The 12,204-nt window shown below is 42.1% G+C and overlaps 1 protein-coding gene across 3 annotated transcripts in view; it reads left to right on the top strand.

Annotated features, from left to right (window-relative positions):
* The window catches only part of CWH43 (cell wall biogenesis 43 C-terminal homolog), a 55,114-nt gene extending 43,524 nt beyond the window's left edge, over positions 1–11,590 (top strand). For all 3 annotated transcript variants that reach the window (XM_044224450.1, XM_044224448.1, XM_044224449.1), the window contains 2 exons: positions 7,702–7,857; positions 11,321–11,590. In XM_044224450.1, the coding sequence (XP_044080385.1) occupies positions 7,702–7,857; positions 11,321–11,399 (235 nt within the window). In that variant the 3' untranslated portion in view covers positions 11,400–11,590. The remainder of the gene's footprint in view (positions 1–7,701; positions 7,858–11,320) is intronic.
* Positions 11,591–12,204: the final 614 nt, after the last annotated feature.

Raw genomic sequence — 12,204 nt, 5'->3', positions numbered from 1 at the left:
TTGTGAACACATGTTAGGAAGGGTACCAGTCTAGACTGGAGGGCACGGCGGAAACACGGATCACAGAGTAAGAAAGCCCTGGGCTGAATTCCAGTTTTGCCAAGTTCTAACCATGTAATTTTGGGTAGGCTAACTCGCTTGTTGGAATCACTAGTTTATTATGGTGAGATCTCTAGGTAAATCATATTTTATAAAAAATCCCGGATATAAAAAAGTGAATAATATCCATATAATATATGCATTAGTGTGAATATATATATCCACATATAATATATCTAAAGGATCTTAAAATTAAATTTGTAACTGTAAATCTGTTTTCTAGGCCCTATTTCCTAAAACAAAGCTAAAACAGTTTAATACCAAAAAAGGGACCAATCATTCATTTTTTTCAATCATTCATTCATTCAACAAGTATTTATTAAATACCTACTATCACGTGCCAGGCATTTTTCTCAGCAGTGGGGATCAAACAGGACCAAAACCAATCCTTGACTACCAGGGAGCTTACGTTCCAGTGGCAGGAGACAGAAAATAAGCGCAGAAGAAAGAGAGCAACAGGGGGCGATGTGATGGAAAGAAGGGTGAGGCCAGGGAGGAAGGATGGGGATGCGGAGTGCGGGTCGGGGGCGGCTGCGCTAGGGTCCAGAGCACAGGCAGCGGCCGGAAAGAGATGCGTGCAGTCGTTTGCGTCCACCCCGGGAAGAGCGCTGCGCACACGGGAAGGAGCGCGTACAGAAGGCCGAGTGGCGCGCTCGGTATTGGTCGGTAACAGCGCAGCGAGGAGGCCGGCGTGGCTGGAGTTGAGTGCGATGGGAGCGAGGGGACGTGAGAGAGGCGAGCGGGGACAGATCATGCAGACCGTGGACTGAGTCGCAGGTCCCTCCACTTACAGGGTTCGTCAGTGGAGGGAACACGCTGGAGACAGTCCCTGAAACTCACAGCTCTCGTCCTGCAAGCACACAGTCTTTGGGGGGATATTTGACCTGATGCCTCTTAACTACCCTCCTCGGGACAGTGCTGGGAACTCTGGCGTGCGCTTCTAGGATTGGGCTTCTCTGGGCTTTAGTCCCTTCTCCACGCAGACCAGGTCATCACCTGGAGGTGTCTTGGCATTGGCTACCTGAAGCTAGGAGTTGACGTTGAACTCATCACCCCCAAGTGGCCTTTATACTGCAAGATCTGTGGTCTCTGGTTATGAGAGAACACGGTTGGCTTCTAGGGGTGAGACGGAATGACAGGATCAGCCTCTCTCCCCGGAGACCCGGCTTGCTCAGTCCGGAGTCCTAGTCTAGCAAAAGCACCCCATGCTGCCCAACTCCTCTTCCCTGCATTCATCGGGCAACGGGCACTGGTGGAGCATGACATGTGCCAGGCACCAGCAGTAAACAAAACCGAGTCGGATCCCTGCCCTGGAGGAGGGAAAAATGTCGCAGGTCCATGGGGTCGTAGTGTAGGAGGTGGTGAGTATGGTGGGAAACACCTGAGCGAGGGAAAGAGCGTCCAGAGCATGGAGGTGGGGTGCCGCTGTAAATGGGGGTTGGGCGGGTCTCACGAGAAGGTGACATTGGAGCTGAGAGTTGAAGGAGTTGGCCCCGTGGCGGAGAGCAGAGCCTTCCAGGGGCTGGTCTGTGCAGAAGCCCAAAGGCAGGAGGGCAGATGTGTCTGATGAAAAGTGAGGTAGGGCTGGCGTGTGTGCAGGGGTGAGGAGGTGGGAGAAGAGGTAAGGGGGAGTATATGTGCAGGGAAGGGAGGCAGCAGACCACGTGGACTCTTACTGAGAACTTTGGATCTGACTTGATAAAATGGTGACCCTTATTGGTTCCTGGTGGGTTCATATGCTTCCTGGGAGGAGACAGGGAGACCCTTGAGTTGCCAAGATAGTTCCGGTTACACTAATAATGACACTAATGAACTCCAAAAGGCCCAGAACATGCCCATGTGGCTGTAGGACAGCTTGACTATTATTTTTGGTCTTTCCAAAGGGTTAAGGTGGGAGGGAGATGCCAAAGTGTGAGTTCTGTAAAGTATATGATACCAGATTGAAAACACTGTTTCTGTTTACATTCCTATTAAACTGGTTGTTTTAATGCGGATATTAGAACTTCTAAAAAACTGTTTATGATATATACTAAAGTAGGTATAAAACAAAGTTGGAAATATTGTGAGTTGCTAAGGAACAGTGATATTTATAGTACCAGTGCCCATAATAGCTGATCATTTGGCTCTGTATACTTGCGGCCCAAGACCTTTATCACCTCCCCTTGGAAGAGTGAGGTGGCAGATTTTTAATATATAAATATTTACATATATATGCTAAATATGGCTGGGTGGCTTGCACAACAGAGATTTATTTTCTCACTGTTCTGGAGACAGAGACAGAAAAAAAGAGTGCGTGTGTGTACATAGGCTGTATGGTGTCTCTTCTTTAAAGAAATTTTTTTTTTAAATTTAAATTTGATTAGTTGGGGCACCTGGGTGGCTCAGGCATTAAGTGTCAGCTCTGGTCAGGATCCCAGGGTCCTGGGATTGAGCCCCACATCAGGCTCCCGACTAGGTGGGAAGCCTGCTTCACCCTCTCCCCCTCCCCCTGCTTGTTTCCCTCTCTTGCTGTGTCTCTCTGTCAAATAAATAAATAAAATCTTTTTTAAAAAACTCAATTAGTTAACTTGTAATGTATTATTAGTTTTAAAGGAGAGATCAGTGATTCATCAGTTTTCTATAATACCCAGTGCTCCTTACATCAAGTGCTCTCCTTAATGTCCATCACCCTATTCCCCCACCCCCCACCCTCCAGCAACCCTCTGTTTGTTTCCAATGATTATGAGTCTCTTATGGTTTTTCTTTTTCTCTGAATACATCTTGTTTCATTTTTCCTCTCTTCCCTTATGATCCTCTGTTTTGTTTCTTAAATTCCACATATCAGTGAGGTCATACGGTAATTGTCTTTCTCTGATTAACTTATTTTGCTTAGCATAGTGCCCTCTAGTTCCATCCATGTCATCGCAAACGGCAAGATATTTTTTTGGATGGCTGGATGGCTGAGTAATACTCCACTGTGTATATATACCATCTCTTTATCCATTCATCTGTCGATGGTCATCTGGGCTCTTTCCATAGTTTGGCTATTGTGGACGTTGCTGCAAATAAACATTGGGAAGCAGGTGCCCCTTTGGATCACTACATTTGTAACTTTGGGGGTAAATACCCGGTAGTGTAACTGCTGGGTCATAGGATAGCTCTATTTTCATCTTTTTGAGGAACCTCCACACTGTTTTCCAGAGTGGCTACAGTATTGAATCAGGGTCCCAGCCCTATGACCTCATTTAACTTAATGACTTCCTTGGAGGCCCCATCTCCAAATATGGCCCACTAGGATTAATTTGGGGGATGATACAGACATTTAGTTTACAACAGATGGAAAAGGTAGCAGAGCTAGAACAACAACAAAAAAAATCCCAAAATTTGTATGGAACTGAAAAACACCCCAAACAGCCAAAGCAGTCTTGAAAAAGAGCAAAATGGGAGGCATCACAATTCCAGACTTCAAGCTCTATTACAAAGCTGTAGTCATCAAGACTGTATGGGACCGGCACAAAAACAGACACATAGATCAATGGAACAGAATCAAGAACCCAGAAATGGACCCTTAACTCTATGGTCAACTAGTCTTTGACAAAGCAGGACAAAAAATCCTGAGAAAAGACAGTCTTTTCAAAAAATGGTGCTGGGAAAACTGGACAGCCACATGCAAAAGAATGAAATTAGACCACTTTTTTTTCAACAAACACAAAAATAAATTCAAAAGGATGAAAGAACTAAATGTGAGACAGGAAACCATGAAAATCCTAGAGGATCATCCATGTTGTCGCAAATGGCAAGATTTCATTTCTTTTGATGGCTGCATAGTGTTCCATTGTGTATATATACCACATCTTCTTTATCCATTCATCTGTTGATGGACATCTAGGGTTCTTTCCATAGTTTGGCTATTGTGGACATTGCTGCTATAAACATTCGGGTGCACGTGCCCCTTTGGATCACTACGTTTGTATCTTTAGGGTAAATTCCCAGTAGTGCAATTGCTGGGTCATAGGGCAGTTCTATTTTCAACATTTTGAGGAACCTCCATGCTGTTTTCCAGAGTGGTTGCACCAGCTTGCATTCCCACCAACAGTGTAGGAGGGTTCCCCTTTCTCCGCATCCTCGCTAGCATCTGTCATTTCCTGACTTGTTGATTTTAGCCATTCTGATTGGTGTGAGGTGATATCTCATTGTGGTTTTGATTTGTATTTCCCTGATGCCGAGTGATATGGAGCACTTTTTCATGTGTCTGTTGGCCATCTGGATGTCTTCTTTGCAGAAACATCATGCTGAGCGAAATAAGTCAAGCGGAGAAAGACAACTATCATATGATCTCCCTGATATGAGGAAGTGGTGATGCAACATGGGGGCTTAAGTGGGTAGGAGAAGAATCCATGAAACAAGATGGGATAGGGAGGGAGACAAACCATAAGTGACTCTTAATCTCACGAAACAAACTGTGGGTTGCTGGGGGGAGGGGGGTTGGGAGAAGGGGGGTAGGGTTATGGATATTGGGGAGGGTATGTGCTTTTGGGTAAATTGGAAGGGGAGGTGAACCATGAGAGACTATGGACTCTGAAAAACAATCTGAGGGGTTTGAAGTGGCGGGGGGGGTGGGAGGTTGGGGGTACCAGGTAGTGGGTATTATAGAGGGCACAGCTTGCATGGAGCACTGGGTGTGGTGAAAAAATAATGAATACTGTTTTTCTGAAAATAAATAAATTGGAAAAAAATATATTAAAAAAAAAATCCTAGAGGAGAACATAGGCAGTAACTGCTTTGAGATCGGCCATACAAACTTCTTTCTAGATCTATATCTTGAGGCAAGGGAAATAAAAGCAGAAATACACTATGGGGACTACATCAAAATTAAAAGCTCCTGCACAGCAAAGGAAATAGTCAGCGAAACTAAAAGGCAACCTATGGAATGGGAGAAGATATAGAAGGTATTTGCAAATGACATATCTAATAAAGGGTTAGTATCCAAAACTCATAAAACTCAACACTCCACAAATGAATAATCCAACTAAAAATGGGCAGAAGAAATGAACAGACATTTCTCCAAAGAAGATATCCAGATGGCCCAACAGACACACCAAAAATTGCTCAATATCAGTCATCAACAGGGAAACGCAAATCAAAACTACAATGAAATCAGCTCACACCTGCAGAATGGCTCCAGTCCAAAACACAAGAATGGCAAGTGCTGGCGAGGCTATAGATAAAAAGGAATCCTCCTGCACCCTCAGTGGGAATGCAAACTAGTGCAGCCACTGTGGAAAAAACAGTATGGAGGTTCCTCAAAAAGTTAAAAATAGAATCACCATATGATCTAGGAATCATACCACTGGGTTTCTACACCCCAAATGCAAAAACACTAATTCAGAAGGATGCATGCCTCCCTGTGTTTATAGCAGCATTATTCACAATCGCCAAATTATTATCAGCCGAACTATCCATCAATAGATGAATGGGTAAAGAAGAAGTGGTACACACACGCGCTGCGCCCACACACACGCAAAGTGGAATATTATTCGGCCATAAGAAGAATGAAATCTTGCCATTTTCAATGTCATGAATGGAGCTAGAGATTATAATGCTAAGCAAAATAAGTCAGAGAAAGGCAAATACTATAGAATTTCACTCATATGTGGAATTTAAGAAACAAAACAAATGAGCAAAGGGGAAAAGAAAGAGAGGGGCAGGCAAACCAAGACACTCTTAGCTAAACTGATGGCTTCCAGAGGGGATGTGGGGGGCATGAGTAAAATAGGTGGTGGGGATTAAGGAGGGCACTTGTGATGAGCACTGCACGGTGTATGAAGTGTGGAATCACTATATTGAAACTGATATTACACTGTATGTTAAGTAACTGGAATTTAAAGTTTTAAAAAAAACCAAATTAATTAAGTTAGGGATTATTGTTTTTGATTTCTGTCTATAAAACCAATTCTATAACCTTGATCTCAGCCACCTAATTTAAAGTCGTGTACTTCATAAGCACTTAATAAATACTTATTGGACAATAAGAGATTCTTTGTTTTAGCAGACCATTTGGATTGTCTGGTTCCTTAACTTCAAGGACTTTTAGAAGGACCTGGAAGGCAGCATCTATGGAATGAATTGGAACTTTGATCTTAGAGATTTGATAAACAACAAAAGTTAGATTTACTAGAGACAGTGACCTAGAATGACAGGGAACTGCACAGACTGGGGACCTGAGCTTAGACAGATAGCTCAGCCTGTCAGACACCTTATTCTGATGCTGTCACAGATCTCTTTCCCTTCATGGTGGGCAGACCTGCTACCCCCATGCACCCCGGCTCTCGGTTTCTGTCTCTATTTTGTTCGTAGGTACAGCTTTTGTTTTGAATCTGTCTCCTACTACTTGTCTGGCTCCAGTCCCCACCGCCTGTCACCCAAATTACTGCCATGGCCTCAAATGCTCTCCCTTCTCCCACCCTTTCCCTGGAGTCTGTTCTCTACACAGCCGCCACTGCATTTCTGCACAGAACCGCTCAGACGTCCCTCTCACTGTCCAGCTTCGAGCGGTCGGCGCGGAGAGCTTTGCGTCCTCCGCCATCCCTGACATGCGGGCAAACACATCTCCCCGAGGGTTTGCCCTTGTGCACTCCGCTCCCGTCCCTGGCCCTCAGAAAAGTCCAGCCCAGTCTCCTTCGGGACGTTTGCATTTGCTGTTCCCTTTCCCTAGAGCACCCTTCCACCAAAATCTGTCTGGTTTGTTTCTTTACTCTGTTCACTCTTTTGCTCCCTGTCACTGCTCCGACCATCTGCTATAAACTACCAACCTCTGCCACTCTTCCCTGTCCTTTCTACCCGATTCCTCCGGGATCCTTGGGTACTTTTCACCACCTGATAGATTTCATACATACGCACGTACTTGATTTGTTCTCCCCAACTGGACTGAAAGCTCTCTGAGGACCAGGGTTTTGTTCTGTTCCCTGTTTATCCCCCGCATCTAGAACGATGCCTCTGCGTGTTGTAGAAACTTGATATATTTGTTCCCTGAATAAGTGAATGAATGACACAGCTAGTTTTTTTGTTTGTTTGTTTTTTGAAGAGGCAAAATATAAATAAAATAAAATGAATTCTTGGTTGCCCATGGTTCCCCTGTTTTCCCATCTGGGCCTCTTATAAAATGCTCTGATTTTGTGGAGAACTGAATGCTCTAAGCAAAAACAGGATGTGCAAATTTTTTTTTCAGACATATAGAATCTTTTATTTTAGAGTTGTAAATGTGGAGGAAAATAGGTAGTATTTGAAAGGTAAGAAAGCATTTAGGCATACCCTCCTGGCATTCTGGAGAATTCCTGTTCCTGATGCAGAACGTAATTGTGTGATAGGTGATTTGTTGAGACCAGAATATTCATTAGTGTGCATTTCGTTGATTAAATGTGTGCATGTTTCTTATTCATTCATATAATAAGAGCAGTATTTAGATAAATATTTGGGGTAATAAATCCAGCTAATTCTAGCGATGTACCCAGTAGAGTCATAAATGGGGAAATTGGCCTAATGGCACGGGTGATGTCTATTAGGTCTCATCAGATTTCTGTACAGTGATAAAACCTTTACAGACTGTTTCTATTTCTGCCACAGACTGGGTTATGCAAGAATCTCCCGTGCTCAAGTGAGTGACTCTGAAATTCAGATGGCCAAATTCAGGATCCCTGATGACCCCATTAATTACAGAGACAACCAGAAAGTAGTCACAGACCCGAGGGAAGTTCCGAAGGAAATTCATTTCAATCCTAGGTGAGTACAGTCCTTCCTGAGGCACCTGCCTCCCTCCCCTCTATGGACCTAAATATATTATTATCCCGTGGCGAGTTCCGAAGTAAATATGGTTCTAGAGGTTTGTTCAGGGAAAGCTTCTCACGGTCAGAATGATAAGATCCTGCCTAGGTTGAAGTTAGGTCCCTGCTTTCTGGGGTAGAGTAAAAAGTGATGGTCCAGGGTCAGGCGAGAAAGATCACGCAGGTATCATCTTCGTCACCATCAGCACCGCAGTGAGAGCGGATATTTGAGGGTTCTGCATCCCGGACTCTGTTCTGGGTGTTTCAGGAATTCTCTCTGTGGACGACCATTGGGTCGGTATGCTCATTATCTTCATTTTATAGCTAAGAAGTTCAGGCTGAGGAAAACGAAATAACTACACTAGGGTTATACGGCTAGTGAGTGGCAGAGCTCTGAAGTGGGAGCTGTCAGCAGGGCTGGGTTGCTGAGGGTCTCAGCTCTCACTGTACAAGGACTTACCTGGAGAGCCCCACCTCTGGCTCTGAGTCTTAAAAAAAATCATTCCCGGGGCACCTGCGTGGCTCAGTGGGTTAAAGCCTCTGCCTTTGGCTCAGGTCATGATCCTAGGGTCCTGGAATTGAGCCCCGCATCGGGCTCTCTGCTCAGTGGGGAGCCTGCTTCCTCCTCTCTGCCTACCTCTCTGCCTACTTGTGATCTCTGTCTGTCAAATAAATAAAACCTTAAAAAAAAAATCATTCCCAGTTACTCTAATGTGCAGTTAGGACGGAGGCTACGTAGAGTAGATAACTCATTTCCACCGCCGAGATTGTAGCATGTGAAATATATTGGATTTTGTTTAGTTCTAAATAGAGGTTATCTGAGAAACCTATTTGCAGCAAATTATGTGCTTTGGAGGAGGTGCTCTTTTTTCTTCCCATGACTAGATAATGAGAAGAAATGTCTGCATAAAACCAAGCCCAGAACATTACATTACAAGCCCATGTACTTCACTCTTATCTGACATTTCTACTACTTTTACCAGCTTACTGCTCTAGAAGCTTCTCAGACTTCATTTGATTTGCTCCCCTGGGCGTGGAGGCATGGGGGGAGGGATGGTGGAATGTATCTGTTTTCTTTTTCTTCCTTGTCTCTCCTTACAACAAGAAAAAGCTATGCCAAAGTGTGGGGAATGAAGGCAAGGAGAGCTACACCGAGCCTTGACTGCGTGTACCACTGTGTTTGATCTCCCCCCTCGCGTGTGTTATACGCTGGTAAAGAACATGCGCTCCGAGAGACACAGGGGACAGGGTTCCAGTCCTCACACCTGCCAGCTAACAGCTGGGGAGCTGTGGGCAACTTGGCTAATCTCCCTAAGCCTCGAGTCTTTCACCTGCAAAATGGGAAAAGCAGTAGTGCTCCCCTCCTAAGATCATTTAAGGTTTAAACAAAACCTGGTGCTCCTAGAATAGCCCCTGGTGATACATGTGATTTTTTTTCACCCCGTTCATTATCTTTGTGCTGCCCATGTACTCTTGGCACATTTCAATAAAGTTGTTTGGGAAAAAAAAAAGAAGTGCATGGTGAAGGCTGAGTAGGGGGTGGATACAAGAGCAACAGTAACACTGTAGTAGTCACTGAAGTGAAATCCAGAGTTTTCTTCCTTTGGTTGAGGGAGGTGACTTCTTACACGGAAGCTTGAAAATCTGGGAAGATAAAGGTTCCCCCATTTCCTTATTCTCATACATAAAGAGTGTGGAAGGGGCACTTGGGTGGCTCAGTTGTCAAGCATCTGCCTTCGGCTCAGGTCATGATCCCTGGGTCCTGGGATCGAGCCCCGCATTGGGCTCCCTGCTCAGCGGGAAGCCTGCTTCTCCCTCTCCCACCCCACCTGCTTGGGTTCCCTCTCTCCCTGTCTCTCTGTCAAATAAGTAAATAAAATCTTAAAAAAAAAAAAAAAGAGTGTGGAGAAGTCCAAATAAAATATTTTTAGCTAATCACAACTGCAGATTGATCCAAACCACCTGTGAAGGGAGCTAGATCTGCTTTCACACTCAGAGTAATTATGAAAATAGCAGAAGCATAAGTAGAAACCTTGTCTTAATTTTAAAAAATCATATATATATATAGAACATATTGTATATATACACACATATATATGTATTGAACATTTATATATATATACGTATATATGTATTGAACATATATATATATGTGTGTGTGTATATATGTATTGGACATTTATCAAATAAAAATAGTCAAAGAATACTAAGTTCATCAAAAATTCCATTCCTTAATTCAACAGGTTCTCATTGAGTACCATGATGTCATCCCCACGCTAGGCCTTGTGCTAGATACTGAGGACAAAACGGTGAATAAAACCAAGTCTTTGTCCTACGGAGCTTATGTTCTAGTGGGGAGCTAAGCAGTTCAAAATTATCACTGGTAACAGTTTTGGATGCATCTTTGCTTCTTAGATGCACATATATCTACATATCACAGAATCATCTCAACTTTAGAATTGTGTGAAACTTATATGTACAAGGGATTCGGTATAGTCATTCTATTTATAATCTCATTTTTTTCATCCAAATAGCATATGATGAGCCTCCTTCCATAATAATGTATTTTTCTGAAAATGTTTTTAAATGATTGCATAATATTCTATTATATGGATGTACCAAATATAGCTAACCAAGTTAGTTGTTTTTACACATTTATTCTTTCATTATTATAAGAAGTCTTCTGAGGACTTATATCTTTGGGCATATCCTTGATTACTTCCCTAGGACTCAGTTCTAGTCTGATAATAGCAGATCAGAGGTGTTATTTTAAATTTCTTACTGTTTTGAGATGACAAAAAAACCCAGACCTCCTATCTGCATTTTGGAGGTTATGTGGATATTGCAATTGCTGATGAAGAAAAGTAAGTCAATGGCTTCATTTATTCAGGTCTTAGTTTCCTTTCTAGTGCCTTTTGTATTTCATCATCCCAACCAGAGCTGTATAATTAATTAATTATTCATCAGCAAAGTGAGTGGTTCATCTGTAGCACCTACAGAAGATTTAGAAGTTGAAATTGTGCCAAAGTAGATTACATATGCATTAATGTGACATAAATAACATTTCAGGTTTCATGATCCCTTCATCCATAAAATGGATATTATTCAAACTGAAGACTGGAGAAAAATCCAGACTTATTTTCCACCAGTGTTATCAGCCAATAATTCTTAAACAGTTGTGCTTTTGGAATGATTCATAACCATGGAAAGAGGACTCTGAAGGTTAAATGTGTAGTTTGCCTTTCCCATGTGCATGAATCCCTTTTTATTTCTGCATTTGCTGTTTTGTAAATTGATCATATCTCTCCTGGTTTTATAATAGATAAGTTAAAACCATAATAGATTATGGTTGAAATTTTATGTAAGAATGTACCTTTCTGAGTGGCTTTTACATGTCAATTACTTTTTTTTTTTTTTTTTAGATTTGGATCCTACAAAGAAGGACACCATTATGAGAATAATCATCATTTTCATATGAGTACTCCCAAATACTTTTTATAGGCTATTTAAAACGGGATTCATTGACTGAGCAAGTCTAAGGAAAACAAAAGTAGAAGAAGAAGAAGAAGAAGAAGAAGAGATGAATGAAAGTGGGGAACTACACAGAAAGATCCTCAATTTGGAAAAAAAATATGGCATTTATGCAGTGGGAAATTCTATCAATTTATAAAATATATTGCTAAGTAAAAGCATTTCACCAAATTGTTTTTCTTAAATTTCTGATAAAATATAGAATATGGGGTAATAGAAGAAAGTTTTACTGCTAATTTATTTTGTTGTTTTGGATGGAATGTTCTCTATATCTGTTATGTCCATCTGGTCTAGAGTATCATTCAAAGACACTGTTTCCTTACTGATTTTCTGCCTCGATGATCTATACATTGATGTGAGATGTTAAACTCTCCTACTATTATTGTTTTACCATCAATTTCTCTCTTTATTCCTGTTAGAATTTGCCTTATGCATTTAGGTACTCCATTGTTGGGTGCATTATATTTATAACTGTTATACTCTATTGTTGGATTGATCCCTTTATCATGTAAATGGCCTTCTTTGTCTCTTGCTACAGTTTTTGTTTTGTTTGATTCTGTCTGTTTTGTTTGATATAAGTATTGCTACTCTCTATTTTTTTATTTGCTTACATTTGCATGGTAAATGTGTTTCCTTCCCTTCACTTTCAGTCTGTATCTTTATGTCTGAAGTGAGTCTTTATGTTTGATGTGAAGCAACATACTGTTTCCTTTGCTGTGCAGAAGCTTTTGATCTTGATGAAGTCCCAGTAGTTCATTTTTGCCTTTGTTTCCCT

The sequence above is a fragment of the Neovison vison genome, chromosome 11 (genome assembly GCF_020171115.1).
Source record: "Neovison vison isolate M4711 chromosome 11, ASM_NN_V1, whole genome shotgun sequence".
In the NCBI taxonomy this organism is placed as follows: domain Eukaryota; kingdom Metazoa; phylum Chordata; class Mammalia; order Carnivora; family Mustelidae; genus Neogale; species Neogale vison.
This window is presented reverse-complemented; position numbering and strand designations above follow the sequence as displayed.